We start from the raw sequence: 18628 nt of genomic DNA, 5'->3' as shown, positions 1-18628 counted from the left end.
TCCACTGTGGACATTGGAAAGACCATCAATAATTACTTAATTTGACAAAACTAGAAGGAGTTTTTGCACTTTGCAGTAGATACTGATGATCTACCTTGCCGCGAGCAGCCTTTGTGTTTCTTTAAAGTTTAAAGATGCACAAATTGTTCAATACTTTGGCAGCCTAGAATAAATTATAAAGAAACTGCAAATGCCCAAAAGAGGAAGTTAGCCCCTACAGTGTCAGAAGCTAAAGAAGGCTACCACACATCTCTTTCCAAGACAACTAGAAAAAATCTTACTCATATGAGATGCAAAAATATAAATACTTTGTGGAGGTCTGGCTAAACTTGGCTTTGGATAGCTCTTTTTCTCTCCAGTGAAGGAGCATAAATACATATTTTGTAGCTGGATTTTGTACAAAGAATTTTCCAAAGCTTTGAGGCATATTCTTTCAGTGTTTGAAGAACAGAATGGCAAATCTGAAAGAACATCTCTGGGAACTCAGTCTGGTACTGCTTAACAGGAACCCAGAAACACCAGGAAGCAGGAAAATGCTGCATCTTTCTCTCTCTTTGCTACATTTTCTAAGCAAAAGTGAGCCAAAAGGAGGAGAGAAAATGGGGAAAATTCTTCAGACTCCTTGTGGGGAGTTTCATTTAAACACTCTGCTGGGGGGCTTCCAACTCTGCAGCTGAGACCACAAAAAAACAAGACCACCTGCATGGCTACAACATCTAGCCTTTCAGTTCTTCATGAAAAGCAGTATGTGATGGCTTTTATCTTTTATTATTTAAAGCGGATTGTCACACGGCGTGTCATATCCATCATTCTGTGCTCACTCTAACACTGAATGGGAGAAAAGAAAATTTGGAACGCGCTCCGTGAATGCTTTAATATTCTTTCAAAGAAAGCAGGTTTTGTTTGAATCAATCTTGACTGTTCTACCAGTTATTCCACAGGGAAAATATATATGTCTTTTTCTAATAAATTATGTGAATTTATGTGCATAGAAATTGAAGAAAGTCATTAAAAGGTTCTGAACAGATTTTTTACTAGTTTATATATCCCATACAAATTACATTTAAATATCGATTTGGGAAAACAACGTCTGCACCGTGTAAGCTGACATTTTTGTACTTTTTTCCATTTTGCTAATCAATTACTACCTGTGCAATTATTCATTATGAGTAATAACATTTGATATAGCACCTTTTTTTCCCCACTAAAGAGTCACAAAGCAAACTTTATGTAGAGGGGTCATTGCAGAGGGGTCCATTGACCTCAGGTGTATTACTCCAGGTGCTTACATTGTGCACCAGTGAGTAATCTATGAATAATTAATTTTAAGTCAAGAGGACCTTTACATGGAATTAATCTGTATAGGTTTTCTGCAAAATGTAGGCTGTCTAAAGTCATTGCCCCTTACAGATAAATGCCTTGATTAGAATATATCAGGTAGATAATCCTTAGATTGGGATTTTACCTCCTCACCTAAGAGAATATCTTCAATCACACCCACAGAGCAGGAACACAGCTTTCAGATGCACACAGATCTCGTCACCTGCCCTGAGTCACAAACTACATTTCAACAGAAAGGGAAAATCACTACAGCATTCATGGGGAAAAATGGGAGGCTACATTGTCTGTGTGTTCAGAGTATGTATGTCAGGGTTTTGTTCCTTTGCCACCCTAGATCCTCATAGGAGCAGTAATTGCGATGGGCTCAGCAGACAGAGACGGTCGTCTCCATCCTGGTGATGAACTGGTGTATGTAGATGGGATTCCAGTGGCCGGCAAAACCCACCGATATGTGATTGACCTTATGCATAACGCTGCCCGAAATGGGCAGGTGAATCTTACTGTGAGGAGAAAGGTGCTACCCACAGGTGAGTGAAGAAGACTGGGAAAAACAGAGCTCAGTGCTGTCAGCACAAACAGATGCTGACAAATTGAATGTTGTTGTTGTTGTTGTTGTTGTTTGTTTGGTTTTGGTTTTGTAATTCGAAGAAAATTATCTGTAAATATGTGTCTCTTGTTTTTGTGATAAAAGTGCTACAGCCAAGTGTTGCTTCCTTCAGACGTGGGTATCACATTGGCAGCCCTGGTGTGGTGACCATGAGTGTTCTGGGTTTGTTCCATGCTGTCCTGCTCTGTGCTGTCTCCTCTTGTCTTCTTTTGGGACAAAATGTTTACATTAGGTTAAAACTGTTAAAGCTGAAATGTTTACATTAAAACTGTTAAAGTTGACTGTGAATAAGCATTTGGAGAAATTCTCAAAGACTGTTAACTGTTTAGGGCAAGGATTCATTTCACTCTTGTATGTGTTAAAAGCCCATTTCTGGTCTCACTGATGTCATTTGGAGATTCCCCCACACACACACACTGCAAGGCCAGCTGGATGAAAAGTCTCTGTACAGCAGAAACAGCTGCTAGGAACAGGGCCAGTTCCTCCTTTCATGCAGACACGTTCAGAAAATAAACCTAAAATAATGTGAAGGATCTAAAGTAAATAAAACCTTTAGACTAGCCTGGTGCAATTACTGGAAAACACACAAACTTGGAAAAATGCATGGCATTATCTATTGAAGTTTTAATGGGAGAAGCTGCTGCTGTTCCCTTGAAATTTTTGCATACACAAGGAAAGAGGTATTTTAATAAGCTTTTAAAGATTGGTGTGGTTAGTGCACTTTGCTGAGACACCAGAAATGAGCAAATCCCTGTTTCCAGCCTGTCCTCTCGTTAGCCTCCCCATGCCTTAGATCCACTGTCGCTGCCTGAGCTGCTCCCCTTTGCTCCCCTGCCAAAAAGCCACCCCAAAACCACCCCCTGTGTCTGCAGTGCCCCCTTCCCCATTGCAGCCCCCCCCCCCCCATTCCACTCCTGCGGGACTGACTTTCTTCTATTACCGACTCCAGAGCCCTCCAGCCAGAAAGGGCCCCCTCCACCCGGCGCGACGCCCCCTCGCAGCTCCCCCAGCACTAGGAAAATGGCCAATAACCAAGGTAATATGCCGAGCGCTTCGAGTTAGGGCCTTGCCCAGCTCTGCCAGCGGTAGGCACAATTAATAACAGCGAGGGGCAGCACCGAAGGGATGTCAGCCCTCACTGCTGCTTGTTACATGTTAAGTATGATGGTCTATGAGACACGCTGGTCCCCCGGCACACAAAATCGAGCAAGCTGGTAAATCACCTGGAGTTATTCTTAGTCCCTGAGAGTGCCACACTGGGGAGTATCGCGTGTAACTCATTAATGTTTAAGCATTTCTGGAGCTGAACAGGATTTTAATTTTGTGTCTTACAACACGAGCTTTGTGGGAGAATTTTAAAATGAGTGATGTGGGGCATAACTGCAAAATGCTGTACTAGCATGTCAGGCCAGATCAATTCAGCATGAATGTGAGCAGCAGAGGGAAACGAGGCTGCCCTCATGCTCCTGGCAGCTGGTGTCTATGTTTTACCCAGCCCTGTCCTGGGATCACCGCTCCGCAGACACTCACCCCAGCCTGGGACCGATAGCCACCTCTAGCAAGCTCTGGAAAACAATTTGTTTAGAAAAATGTGGTATTCGGAACAATGAGAATTAAAATGCCATTTCTCCACAGGCAGAAGCAAAATGTAATTTTTCTGATGAATATCTACTGCAAAATTGGCAATCGAATAGCTGTTTAAGCTTTTTTTCCTTTATCTTTCTTTTACTATACTTAACGGCATTCAGTTGCATTCATTTATGGTCAAGCCAGCTCTTGGTCATTCTGCAGGGTAAGATAATTTCCTTTCTGTTGCAGCCATACTGGCACAAACAGTATCCAGCTTTCTGAAACATGACAGCCAGAAAATGAGATCTCTCTTGTCACTGACTATGGCATTTAGTTGCAGATTTGGTTCAATAACTCGTGGAGATTTTCAATTCTAACGCAGGAGTATAATAATTGTTTGTTTTTCTTCCTCTTTATTCTCTCTAATCGCTTTATTTCATAGTTGCACAAGGACTCCTAAAGGACACACCTGACTGAGAAAGCAACAGCCTGGACTTGGATGTTGTTTATTTTATTAACATATACACACTGAAGGTCTAATTTGCAAGCTCCCTTCCTAGGATGCATGTGTGCATGCGTAAACTCTTCACATGTTCAGCAGAGCCACTCTCGTCATTGTGAAGAGAAAAATTGCTTACATTTATCCGAAAGTTCTGTATTAAAAATGTCAATAAATAATGATTTGTGTAAACTTAGATCTGCAAGGAATACTTTTTTTTTTTTTTTTTTTTTCCATCTGGAAGTGTAACTTTACTGTTTCCAATTGCCCAAATGCTTGTACTAAAAAAGTGTTTATTCCCACAAGATTTAAGTTTCTCCCTATTCTTGCTATTACAAAGCAGCAGTAAAGTGTGGATGGCCCCCATTGTTACTTCTGCCCTTTCCAACTCGTCACATAAGAGCATCTTCAAAACCTTTAAATGAGCACTGCTCCTGTGATGGCATCCATGGAAAAACTGTTTGTGATTACTTTTCCTTGTATAACTGCTCTGTTCCATAAATGTCTTTTGAGCATGCTAATCAATTTGTAAGAAAGACATTATGCAGCTAATGCTAATTACTCTATGTTAGCTGCCTGCTTAAATTCTTTTAATCCAAACACAAATAATTTTATATTGGATTAGATGGTCACATTTTCCTCTTGATGACAGATCAACCAGGAGACAAGGGAATAGTGCTTGCTAACATTTTTGCAATCCAGATAGTCACTGTTTCTTAGTTTCCTTTCTGTTAGACAGCTTAGCACCAAGTGTTCATGCTTGCTTTATCTGATTGCCCTTGAAAGCTTTGCATAATCGTGTAGATTCCTGTCTCTCTGCATCTATTACAGCTCCTAGCTTAATACTTGCAGTAGTCTGGGCCATAGACAGTCAAGTGTATTCATGTTGCATTAGCAAATGTACTGTAAGTCAGAGATCCACTGAGCAAGCCAGTCTGTAATACTGGTATGATTTATATTTTAGGAGAACCGTGCCCAGAGAATGGCAGAAGCCCAGGCTCAGTGTCCACGCACCACAGTTCTCCAAGAAGTGACTACACAACTTATGCCAACAGCAATCACGCTGTCTCTAGCAGCAATGCTACACCCCCTGAGGGCTTTACTTCTCACAGCTTGCAAACCAGCGATGTCGTGATCCACCGCAAGGAGAATGAAGGTTTCGGCTTTGTTATCATCAGCTCCCTGAACAGGCCTGAGTCTGGGTCCACAATAAGTAAGTAAATCATGGTTTTCAGCTTTTATTTTTCCACATTTACCCCAAGTAAAATAAATAAATAAATAAATAAAAATAAAAGGTAATTAAAACCTGACAACTGCCAATTAATCGCTGCACTGATTAAAGCTGAAGAGGCTCTCAAGGTTGTTTCCAGGAGCACTGTTTGTCTGCTGTGTGTTGGACAAACCCAAAGGTTATCCAGCCTCTAAGGCACTGTTTCACCCATGCACAACAGAATTCACCTACAAAGTAGGTTTTCTCTGCTCCTGTATACCAAAGAGATACTAAGAGGCAACCACCAGAGATATGTGAACAAATCATTCACTCGCATGCAGTTGAATTACACTTTTTTTTTTTTTTTTGTCAAGGTGAAGTTCAAGAAATTGAAATAAAAGCTGAGATCACAGCAAACCCCACAACTACACCTGTCCAGTTAGGGCACCACAGAATCAACTGGAAAGCAAGGAAGCTGGTCAGACAGAGGTGCAGGAAGGTTGATTTCTTTAACTGGCTGGATGGCAGATAGTATTGAAGTTACCACTGAGTACAGGGCATGATAAGTACCGTGGTAGAATCAGATATTGAGGATTATAGCTCACTTTCATGTTTGCTGGGGCTCTACTTTGCTTTGATATCTGCATGTAGTGCCATTTGAGATGTCCAGGTACATCCAGGGAGAGGGCAGGAAGATGTGACAGAGGACCTGCAATCCTACCTAGTGCCACCTGCAGGTACAGGGGCACCATTGTGTGTTTTAAATGGCATTGGAAAACCTATAACTTTATCGAGTGGAGCCCTGTGCGAGTGGGATGCATAAAAAGCTTTGAAAAGATACACATCTCCTACCAAATCAATCTGAAACTGTGTGTACTAGCCAGTTCTGAAAAATCAAGACAAGCAAGAACATTTGTCATTTTGCATATTACAGCCTAATGCAGTATTTTCTTGCATTTAAAATGTTTTGAAGAAACTGTTCTTTAGCCCAAAACTGTTTATTGAGGGAAAAAAATAAAATAAAATAAAATAAAATAAAATAAAATAAAATAAAATAAAATAAAATAAAATAAAATAAAATAAAATAAAATAAAATAAAATAAAATAAAATAAAATAAAATAAAATAAAATAAAATAATCTACTTTCAGGGCCACGCTTTGCTCCTCTACATTCATAAGAGAAAAGCAAAGAAGGGTGCACTGGAAAGCCATACCTCACAGTCGCAAGTTATCTCAGAAAGATTTTCAATACTTCATGACCATGCAGATATTTAGAGTTCTTTTCACATTACCTCAGCTGAATTTCAAAATTCTATGATTGTTAGAATTAATATTGTAATAAAGCCATGGATAATTAGACACTTGGGACTCTAAGTTTTCACTTTCTTGAATATAATAGCCAATGGGAGTTCTCTGCAAAATATCAGATGGAAAAAATAAATAATAGAAAACACTGAGATACAAACATTAATCAGTTAAGCTAGCTATAAATTTTTTGAGAAAATTATTTCACAGGATTTGAGGCTGGGGAAGATGGAGAGGGAAAGAGCAGAGGAAGAGAATATGCCCAAACAACAAAAAGTTCTGTGACCAGAATGCTCTGCAGGATATAACAGACCCAAGTTCAAGATCCTGCTTTCCTCCTACCCACCAACATATTCTTTTCTTTCCCACTACTACATAGGTAGTCATTGTTGAACCTTAGCTGAGTAACTGAAAATGGCAGTCTGCTGTGGAAGTGACAAGCAAATTTATTCAAATAATAACAGCACTGAATTTCAGTGATCCCAAGAACTACCCAAATCCTAAATTTAAAACAACAGCAATGAACTAAAAAAGGACTTTTTTTTGTAGACAGTGACAGAATAGAGAATAAAATAACCATTTTTGTGTGAATTCTGTTCCAAAAATATTAGAGAAAAAATAAACTGAAAATTACATAATCTGTCAGCAGGAATAAAAATAGGCTAAAAATCATCAGCCTTTTCAATGTTAAGGGAGGTTCAATTTTTTTCCCTAATATTTATTTGGGTTAAGTAATTTGAGATGTAATAAAAAAAGCATAGCCAGTAGATTGAGCGGAAATGGTTATCTCCCTTTACACAACACTCATTAGATTCCATCTAGATCATGGCATCCAAGTTTCAAGCCCTTTGGTACTAGATAACATAAATGAGTAAGTTCAGCAGCAGCTACTGAGACTTCCTGAGGTCCTTCCAGCTGGAATTAATGTAAAATCCTTTGATTAAAATGCACAGTCAGATTTAGAAAGCATATTAACAGCAGGTAAGTATCAACTGGGCATAGGATGTATAATATCAAAAATACAGCTTACATCAATACCAGAATATGGATCTGCATGGCACTATGTCAAGTACCTTGTTAGTCACTTGCTTCTTGTAACATTCGAGTATTAATGTGGTGAAATATTGTGCTGTAGTTCCAGTGTTTCTGGTTTCAGAGGCACTTGACAGCTTACGTATCCCCATGTGCGATGTGTAGATATACCCTAACACAGTTAACATCACATTAACATAACATAAACATTAATATAGAAATTGCAAAGCAACTCTGAAAGAATCAAAATGGGCAAAAAAAGGTCAGAAAAGGGAATATCTTGTAGTGCAAGATACTGATAGGCGCAGCATAGCCTGAAAAGTCATCTCACTGGGAACATCTTCAGGGCAAAGAGAAGAAGCATTCATTTGATTTAAGAATGATTATTTTGATATCTTTATTCCCTCCTCTACTGTCTTGTCAAAGTAAATGACTTGAGGACTTAGAAGCGCTAAGTATCAGCTTTGCTTTTACTCAAGAAGGTAATTAATCATGCACTGAAAATATTTTCCTCATTCTCACATACTTTTATAATCAACTAATTGCAACAGCTCTTGCTCAGTACAGAAGTGTGAACCTTGTGTCACTAGGAACTTGAGCTGCAAGCACTGGTAAAACTGATGCAGTCAGTCTGAGCTCCTACCAGCATCAGACCCACAGGCTCATGGGTTTGCTGCCTTGCAGTTGTCCCAGAGCTCAAGAGGACACACAAAAGCTCAGCCTCCGGGTGTGTGCCTGGTGTGTTATAATCAGGATGTCATTCTTCCTCCAAGACCTACAGTCTTGGTCATCTTTACTCTTGACAAGCTATGCAAGGGGTTTGAGTTGTCACTGTTGATTTACAGGCTTGCCTTTGCTTTGCAGAAATTTTCAAAATACTAAAAGCATATTTTTACCCTTGATGCAGATAAGTAATAAGGATGTTATTAGGTAATGGATTATTTTCTCACATTTTGTGATAGGCAGTGCTGTAGCTGTCATTTTAATAAATTATAATTACATAGCTGGGAGCCAGCCTTTACATCTGGACATAATTTTGACTCACTGGTACTTGCTTCAGCATCCAGTTCTTGTGTCTCTTTTCTCTTCCTTTGTTCTATAGTGACAGAAATTTTGTATCCCCCTTGTCAGAGCATTACTTGGGATGTTCTTTAATTCAGCACAGGGGATTATCTTGCGCCAAACTAGAATTCTGATGTGGGGCAGATCAGGAGTGGAGAATGAGTGACAAGGATTGAATGAAGAGATTTCGCGGGGCAAAGCAAGGGTATAGACAAGGTCATCCATGCTTTTAAATTATATCAGCAAAAGAGGATGAAGTGTATAAATAAAGAACTGTGTTTGAATGGTACATCTAGGAGCAAGTCATCTCGCCTAGTGCAGAGCCCAGAGGATCTTAGAACCGTAAGAGATTGAAAACGGAAATTCACCTAGCCAGGCTCTTGGCCTGTTCCTAATGAAAGGATTAACTTCCACTGCCCCTAAAGCAGTTATCACACTTTCCCCTATACCCTGTCCCAAGATTAAAGGGTGCCTTGTCTCCCATTCCTTCACCAGATGGGCCACCTAAATTTGACCTTGCTTCTTGCTTTCTATTGCTAGGCAAGCTACACATAGTTTGTCAAAAATTTGTCAGCTCCAGTGGTATTCCTGTAAAGAATTCAGTTTCACATGCCCAGCTGAATGCCTAGAACCTATAAACTCCAGTTTTTCACTTTCAGTTTGGCATGGATCCCAATGGCTGTGGCCTTAGGGCTCTGTGGAAATCTTCACAGGCTCTGTGGCTGGGCTGGAGGCCTCAGTGGATAAACTGAACAAACTGAACTATTACTGAAGTCCCAACCTGAGGAATACTTTCATGCTTCTCCCACTAAAAATACGTGTGGTTCTTGTGTGTTCAACTTGTGTGGTTCTGCAAGGCAGGGCTCCCCAATATCCTGCCACAAACATCATGGGAGACTGTGGAGGTGCAGCTGTGTCTAAGGTTGCATTGTCTCACATGACAGTATTGTCATATTGCAGCAAAAATTACGGAAGCTCGATTAATGAATCTACATGTTGAATTACATTTAGAATAATACTTAATAGTGTGTGTCCTCTGTGGTAAAACTACATATTTGTGGAGCTTTCTAGGGTATCATGATAAGTTCACTATCTGTATCCCACAAAAAAGCACTTGGAGTCAGCTGGAAATTGCCAAAAGATCTCTCTTTTAATTTGTCCTTGAGCTTTATGGAATACACTTGTCCCTGCCAATTTCATATCATCCAACTGCTTTTACTTTGTTTGGGATGCAGATCCTTGTAGGAAGAGAACTTGTGATCCACTGTAAATCTCTGAACACCCTAATTTCTGTAGAAAAGAATCATGTGCTCTAAACTAATGTTGTTAACTGGAAACTGCCAGTGAAATGGGAAAACTGGCAATAATCTATGGATCTTACCACAACAGGTATTGGCAATTAGCACAATTATAAATTGAATATATATATGTGTGTGTATATATCTATATATAATTAAATTAAATTAATTTAAATTAATCAATAATAAATGATCAAAAATAAAATAATAATGAATAAACATTAAAAAAGGCAGAAGGCAGTGCATACTTTTTATGGTCTTTGTCCAGTTTTACAAAAGAGGTGGTGCAGCTTTAATTTGCCCCTACTTGCATATGCCAGTGACTGCTGGATTTAAAAATAAATAAATAAATAAATAAATAAATGAAAAGCCTAATGAAATAAGTTTCTCTCATTTCTCAAAATATTCAGTCTTAACTAAAAACCTTAAATCCAAGATAAGCTCCTGTTGACTACAGAAAACAGAGTTCTGAAATAAGTCCCATTCAGCTGTAGAGTTTCTTTGAACTCCTTGCAGTTTAAAGATAAAAAACAGCTTATTGATCAATGATAACTGTGTGATCTGAGACAGTTATTTGTGCTTCAATTTAACCCATGCTTCTTCCTGAGTAAGAAAGTGCCTGGGGACACAATTTTCTGTGATCAACCTGCACATTCTAAAGAAAACAGAGCTTTGGAAATTAGGATATCTATCTACTCCAGCTTGGAGTTCTTTGGAACAGAGCAGTGAAAAAACATCTGCAACATGAGTCTTCTGTGGAACACAGTTGTGACTTGGGGAAAAGGATCTCGTTTCTCATTTCTAGTTGGCTTTGATATTCAGGCTTGAGCTGTCCTGTCTCTTCAGCTTCAAAAAGGCACATTCTGATGTTGGTTTGGTCTTTGGTTGGTTTTCATTTTGGTTTTGTGGTGTTTTTGTTGTTTGTTTGTTTGTTTGTTTAAACTGATATTAAAATTTGGAGCTGAAAGACATTGCTTCACAAGTCAGTTTTTCAAAACAATATATACAATTTAGGATGTGAGAGCATGGCATAAAGCTGCACCAGGGGAGGCTAATTCTGGATATTAGGAAAAAGTTGTTTCCTGTGAGGGTGGTCAAACACTGGAACAGGCTTCCTAGCAAGGGGGTTGATGCCCCATGCCTGTCATTGCTCAAGAGTCATGGATAATGCCCTCAAAAATATGCTTTAACTTGTGGTTAGCTCTGAAGTGGTCAGGCAATGGGACTTGATGATCTTTGGAGGTCTGAACTATTCTAGTTCTAATTCATAATAATAAAATAATCTTAAGAGATAAAAGAGATCTTTTTTTATATCACTGAAAGCACATTGCTGCATGAATTGTGGCATGAATTACTCAACTGTCTATTTGATCCTTTTGGAGAATAAAGCATGGAGGATCTTAGCCACACCAGTTCTCTCTCTAGGTGAATGCTGTCCTCCAGTTTATTCATGAGTAGGTTATTCGGACCTCGGGGGGCTGCTCATGTGTTTTCAAAGATCAAACTGTGCAAGCTTTGTTAGCAGAAACCTAGTGAATCAAGGTAATCAAGGTTTTGCTAATGATTTCATGGAGCTAGGACTCCATTTTGCTTTGATGACAAGCCTGAATTATGTACCTAATTTCCATCAATTTTTTTTTTGCTGCCTAAATGTTATTAGATCTCCAGATTTCTAAGTTATATGCACTCTTTCACACCTAGCTTCTTACGCCTGTGACAAAACCATGCTATGTAAGTAAATATGTTCCATATCAGCACACAATAGGATGTTTCAGTTCATAGGTTCATTCAACTTATAATCAAAAGGGAGTATAATCATTTGCCAGTAGGCAGCATGCCACAGGTGTTTTGGTTTTGTTTTTCTCCAAATGAGTATGACATACAAAAAATCATAAATTTCAGGAACATATTTTATTTTGATTCTAAGATTAGCTTTGACAGAAACTCTACTGTATACAAGCTTCCTACATTTCATATTCTTCAGGAGCAATGAAACTACTGATGTTTACATTTAATATATTCTTCCAATTAAAACTTGATATGCTGGAGCCTGCTGGTTGAATGAAAACTCTTGCACCTTTTGAGAATTGAGGACATAATAAATATTCATGGGTTCAGCTGTATAACATTGAAAAGGACAGCTGGCTCAGGAAGGTTCACTTGCTTGGTTTACTACCTATATCTGCTAACATTAAAAAAGATCACAAGAATTTATCTGCCAGAGGGTTTAATAGATAAAGTACAGGTTTGATTTTTTCCCCCCTTAACTGATCATTTTTGACATTTTGTTACTACATAGTGCAAAAACAGGAAAGTTACTCTTTTCTAAATACAGTCTCAACAGTTATAACTAAAATAACCAAATAAAGAAAATTCTAGATGTCAAACAGAAAAGCATTTTTTCATGGTAACATCTTGTTAGAACCAACTATTTCTAGCTTATGTGTCTCACAAGTGAGGAGAAATCATTTTTATTTCAAAAAAAATAAAAAAAATAGAAAGCAATTTCTGGCTTGACAGAAATACACAGTGTTAGAAACAGCATTTGTATTCAGCAGCTGCTCTGGCTTCGTGTAGAGGTGACCCAAGCATATGGACCCTCAGGTGTAAAGCCACAGAATTCACTCTTTCTTTTCTAAGATGTAAAGGTGTGGAAAGGATGTTAATTTGGATGAGTGAAAGTGGACAATTTTATAAAATAAAAATATTAATATACGTACAAATCAGCTAGTTAATGAAAGCAGACCTTACCCACTTCCTAAATGCAGATTTTTTTTAAATCATTTTGTATCGTCATTATTTGATTTAATCTCTCTTTTGATTATGAGCTTAGAGCTGATCATTGCACAATTAACCACCTTCTGGGAAAGCATCAGCTGCTAGGTGCAAGTGCTGGGTCAGACTGCAGACCTGACAAAAATGCTTTAAACATCTGAGGGAGATTTAGGGAGCGAGGTTGATGGCTTCAAAAATCTTAGAAGTTGAGGTGCTCTCAAGATTCTAACTTCCCTGAAGTGACATTTTTTTATAAAATGCACTGCAGAAAAAAATAGATTCCATCATGAGATCCATTGTTAGGAACTTCTCCTGCAGTTTTGCTGTTCTGTACTAGGTTCTTTATGTCTAGGATTATGGCTATGACCTTGGAAGAATTATTTTCTCTTAAGTTAGATATTCATATCCATCATTCAAAAATATCACATTTTGGATCACTTGATGGTATTAGGAAAAAAATCTATATGTAATTTGAAGATCTGAATGTTTAATATACATATAAATAGCATCTGATTAATTTCCCATATTTTCAACAATAAAAGTCTGTATAAATCACTGTTTGCCACAATATTTTCCCTTCCAGTCTCATTCACTGTGTAATCTGAGAGAACTAAGAAATTAATTGTCCTATAAAGGGCCATCTTATCTTCTGTGCTCTCTCTTAGCTTGAATAATAGGATTCCTGAAAGAAAAAAAAAAAAAAAAAATCTAAATGTTTCTGTATACCCTGCCCATCTTAAATGCTGCTCAGGTACCCCTGTTTTGGAATAAGTGGATCAAATTCTCTGCAGAGTCTAATCCAGGTACATGCTGCCATTGTTCAAATTGTATATGCTTGGAGAACAGCTTGTGGTGAAATCTGAAGGTCTGAATAAATTCGTAAGACTTTTTAAAGCCCAGTGGAATCATTTATCACCAGTCAAGTGATGGGGGACTTCCGTTAAAAGGTTATATTATTTATTGCTCTGCTCATATAAAAATAAGCCACTGGAGATGCAATATAAGAGAAGATCTGATATGTTAATAAAGCCCTAATGAAATGCCAAACTTGGGAAGAGGCTTCCCAGGAACCAATCTGCGATGCTGTAAGGGACCGATGGGCCATGCAGCTCCACGCTGTCCTCAGCTTTCCAAGCCACAGGTTTCTGATTTAATCTGCAATTGAGTTAGCTCCTATGAATTTGTCTAGTCCCTTTTAATCTATTCATGCTCCTGGCCATCCAGATGATTGTTCCATGTTCTCTTATCCAAGTTCATTGACAAAACAGTCCAAGTTCAATGAACAGAGGCTGATTTCTGCTTTTGACTGCCACGCTGTCTTTCTCTCAATCTTTGCCTGTTCAGTGCTATGTTTTTGAGATGAGAATACTGGGTCTATAAGCAATATTCAGACTTCAGGTGTGCAATAATAAACAAGCAATACTTTGTTTCATTTGCTATTCTTTTCCTAACTCTTAAAATTTTGTTTACTATTCTATTGAGTTTATGTATTTAGAGAAGTAGACACACCTTACAAGATCTCCTGGGTAGTAATAATTAATTTAGGATCCATCCCTGCTTAAGCTTAGCCAGGGTTATTTTTTCTCCATGTGCATCATTTTACATTTCTACCCATGAGATCCTGTCTGTCACTTCACTCAGCCCACTCGGTACTGCCACTTTTGCAGCATTTCCATGCCAGTTTTAGATGTAACTGTTCTGAATGATAAAAAATCTCCACTGTGGAAATTCACAGCTCTTTTCTACCTTTGTTCCTTAGCTTTTACCTTATTAATCCCCTGTGAGTAGATCTATCTTATCCCTTCACAGTAAGTATTCCACCACCAAAGACTCTTAAAAATTAAGCCTTCTAACATAATAATATTCATATTTTCATAAACAACCTGCACATCAGATAACCTTAGAATTCCATTAGAAGCATACATGCCTGTAAATAAATCCTTAAATAAAGGCTCCCCTTCCAAGGCAGGAGGGAGCGTGCTGGCCAGGGTAATGTAGCTTAAGAGGAGACTGAGACAGAGCTCTGCTGGAGAGAGCAAGTAGTGACAAGAAGATCCCTGGGATGTTAATGCAAGGAAAGGAGTCAGAAAGCAAACTTTTCATATTATCTAGAAATGCACAGAAACCCACTTCTGCTGGATTTCTGTGGGTTTCAATAGTAATTCACCACATTTGTCCATGAAACCATGATATAACTTTCCAATGGACTCCTTGCCAAACCGATAGAGTTGTTGACTCCTTCAGCAAAAGCTTTCCATGCCTTACAACAAGCAGTAAGATCGTATGGCAACACATTGAACCAATACAGCTTCAAACGAGGAGCATTAAATACTCAAAAAACAAAGTGCAGTAGAAAAAGCTGTTTGACAGACATGAGCTTTGTTCTGAAAGCCACCTACTGTTGATCCTTTCATAGCACTGCAGGACAAAGTGCACTAACACCAAAACATTTATTTACCTTTATCAGTCAGGCAAAGTCTTAAGAGGCAGAAAAAGTGGGGAAAAGTTCCTTCTCTTTCCTCCATTTCAGTTTCTCAGGATATGGAGCTGAATCAGACTCTCATGGCTCTCCTACCTCCAGCTTTGATTTTAGCAGACATCACAAATGTGGACATCTGCTCTGTTCACTCATCAGGTGCAAGAATGCCAACAAAAACTGTGCTGGTGTATTAATAGTATTTCCTGCCCTCCCTTCCCTCACTACTGAAGTTGTGTCCCTTAAAGAACTTGAGTTACTTATGCTATCAAAAACATCTCCTGTAGAGTTTGCAATGGCAAGCATAGGAATTTTAGCTATAGCATCTCAGCCATAATGCTTCCCCTTCTTTCTTCCTACAAAATTACTTGCTCTTTCATATAAGGCAGCCTTATTTTCTGATCTCTACTGATGTGTTGTACAGTCACAGAAATTTTAGACAGATCTCATTTTGCATACCAGCAACAGCCACGGTTTAGTGTTAGCTGATGTGATTTGATGTCGTGCTTTAAGAACTGATTTTGTGAAGGGCTCTGTGCAAATGTGAACTGTTTCGCTGTCAAGTTACTCTTTTACTTATTTGGGGAATCTAATCTGATGTGTGTGTGTGGCAGTTATAGGTCTGCATCAAAGGCAAAATAAAATCAAATTTTGTACAAAGTCATCTAGTCATATTTAGTGTATTTTAATGTATAGAATGGCTTCAGGCACCGCAACGTAAACTGGGTGCTTATTCCTAAGCAGCATTTCTGAAGTAAACTAGCTATGTATATAATACTAAAGGCATAATTAAATTTATAGTCTTACCTGAACTACAAGATTAAAGCATGCAATTTATGGTTTGCATTTCAGAGCACTAATATTTTTAGTTCTCAGAAAAAATATTTTTAACACTGTAAGCAATGCTTTCATCCATATTAGAAGCAAAAGTCACTTTGAGTTGTGCATATTGTGACTTTGCATGAGATGTGCAATCTGTGTTTGTCACCATCACCTTCAGGAAACGTTTATCAAGGAACTGAGAAATTTGTTTTGTGGTGATAGAGTGTTCTGAACATATCTCTTGTTAGTGCTTTGCTTGATAATAGCTTAGATAGCCTAGATATTTCCAGGAAATGTATGATTTATCTTTTGTTTTACTTTTTTGAAGTTGTCCTTAGATGTTAGTATTTTTAGGATACATTATTTTAAAGGAAAAAAAAAATGCACTGCTGTAACACCAGTTTGAGGTGGACAGTGAGGCTGAGCATCTTTGAGACAAACGTGCCAAGACTAAAGTGTGGAATTTATTACACTCTATGACACTATTATGATATTAATAGAATAAATAGTCAAATTGAATTGTGATAAGCATGTTTATGACTAGTAGATGGAGAGAAAATAGCATTTTCTTTGGAGAGTCTTGATGGAAAGATAAGAATTGTCAGCTATAGCATATCTACTAAGTTACAAATGATTGAATAATAGGGGGAAAAAACTCTAGAAGAAATATTTAGAGTAAAATTTAGAAAATTCAATGGGAAATATGGGAAAAGACAGAATAAGGGAACAGATGGAGCACACAGGAAAATGGAGAACCACAAAGAGCAAAGAAGTGAACTAGATCTGTAAAGTTTTGAGAATGCGTGTGTTTATTTGATGTAGTAAATGTGACTATACACTCATAATTAACTGCTAATTCATGCTGGCATGTATCTAATTAGAAAACCGCACATCCCTATAAATCTTCTGTATGATTTCTGTTTATCAGTTAACATATTTGTGTGGAGGAGGAGAAAAATTTAGTAAACCCTGGGCACTTTCAGTAATAAAATCAGTTTGTATATAAAATAAATCATGTCTGTAGTGTCTCTTCTGCAGTATACAAATAAAGGGATTCTGTAAATTCAGAGGTGCGAGACGACTTATGACTACTACTTATTGTGCGAGTTTATCCCCTTCACTGTTCTAATGCCTTATTTTTCTCCTGAATTGTTTATTATCTTGTCACATATCAGGTTTGTAAACTAGCTGAACCATAAAACTGATTTTGGGCTTTGTATGTATGTGCCTTGTATGCACATCTGAATTCTGAATTTTTAGCAAAATCTGTTCTGAGTTCATGCAAATGACATTTCATAAGAATAACTGTTTTATGAACAAAGTATCTTTAAGATCGAATTTTCTTCTAAATGAGCTCATTTTCTTCTGTTTGTGAACATCATCACTTACTGCTGCATAAGCTAACTAAATATTATTCCTTGTTTAGCTGTACCCCATAAAATAGGGAGAATAATTGATGGAAGTCCTGCGGATCGCTGCGCAAAACTTAAAGTTGGAGACCGGATCTTAGCTGTGAACGGCCAGTCTATTATTAACATGCCTCATGCAGATATTGTGAAGCTAATTAAAGACGCAGGTCTCAGTGTAACACTTCGCATCATTCCTCAGGAGGGTAAGTCAATGGCCCTTAAAAACAGGAAGAAAATTTTAAGTAGCCTCCAATTAGCTTGAATTATGTCACTGCTTGAAAGAACATCTTTTGTTTCACATTTTCAGCTGTAACATACAGTACACCAAAATTACAGCCTTAGAACCAGCTGGAATACTATCTGAATTCTTGAAAAGGTTTCTTGCTATGAAAAAGGTATTTAAAGCAAACTTTGAGAAACAGAGAGAGCAGAGTTATGGAGAGTTGGTTTTCATGTCATTTGGAAAACTTGCCTTCTACATGGAAAAACATCCTACCAAAGAGCCCCCTTCATCCCCTTGTACTCTGTTATTAACCAAACCTTTATGTAAGCAAAGTGACTGACGAAGAACCACAATGGCTGTCAGCAGGCATGCTCACATACCAGCTAGCTGTGACAAAACAATGTGAAGGAAGAGTTCAGATTTGGTAGTTTCCTCTATATGTGCTAGGATAAGTGCACAAGACAGGAAAGAGGTGAATCCTAAATTATTTCATCAGTAAGGTGAGGATAAGGGGACAGACTCGTTAGTCTGTTCATTACTGCAGAGCTTATCAGTGGAGATCCTTTGATGTCAGCTTAATGGGTTTTGAGGTTGGTTTCAGGGCTTTTTTTAGCTTAGTGACCTGCTGTACCGATATATGAATTGTGCTGTATTAATAAGACCATGGCTTTACATCTCACTAACAAATACCATCAGAGCTAGGAATGTCACGTACAGCAAGTAATGTAATTACTTAATGATCCATGCTGGAGTTAGGTGACCCTCACTTTGTACTGTTGCATCCAGCAATGAGACAAGGAAATAGCGTGACACTGGCCACGGATTGCCACTAAGGGCACATATCTACTTTTTTTAATGAATTAAGTAAAGGGATGAACATATAAACACACACAGGCTCAGAAAACATCCCAAAGAGCTAGAAAGACAGTGGCATACAATCACTGGAGTTCAGTTTTGCAAGCAGCTACAAACAAGAGTTTTGCTACATGTAGTCTATGCA

The 18628-nt window shown here is 38.1% G+C and overlaps 1 protein-coding gene across 3 annotated transcripts in view; it reads left to right on the top strand.

Annotated features, from left to right (window-relative positions):
* Positions 1-18628, top strand: part of MAGI2 (membrane associated guanylate kinase, WW and PDZ domain containing 2) — a gene marked incomplete at its 3' end in the record, with an annotated part of 758986 nt that overhangs the window by 692358 nt on the left and 48000 nt on the right. For 2 of the 3 annotated variants that reach the window (XM_084287031.1, XM_084287030.1), the window contains 3 exons: positions 1676-1868; positions 4981-5229; positions 17423-17608. In XM_084287031.1, coding sequence (XP_084143157.1) covers positions 1676-1868; positions 4981-5229; positions 17423-17608 — 628 coding nt within the window. Of the gene's footprint in view, positions 1-1675; positions 1869-2897; positions 2985-4980; positions 5230-17422; positions 17609-18628 lie in introns of all 3 variants that reach the window. The other variant, XM_084287029.1, reaches the window with a different exon arrangement.

This window comes from Netta rufina (assembly GCF_964035555.1).
Source record: "Netta rufina genome assembly, chromosome: 1".
Taxonomy (NCBI): domain Eukaryota; kingdom Metazoa; phylum Chordata; class Aves; order Anseriformes; family Anatidae; genus Netta; species Netta rufina.
The sequence above is the reverse complement of the archived record's forward strand: the minus strand, read 5'-3'. Positions and strand labels throughout refer to the sequence as shown.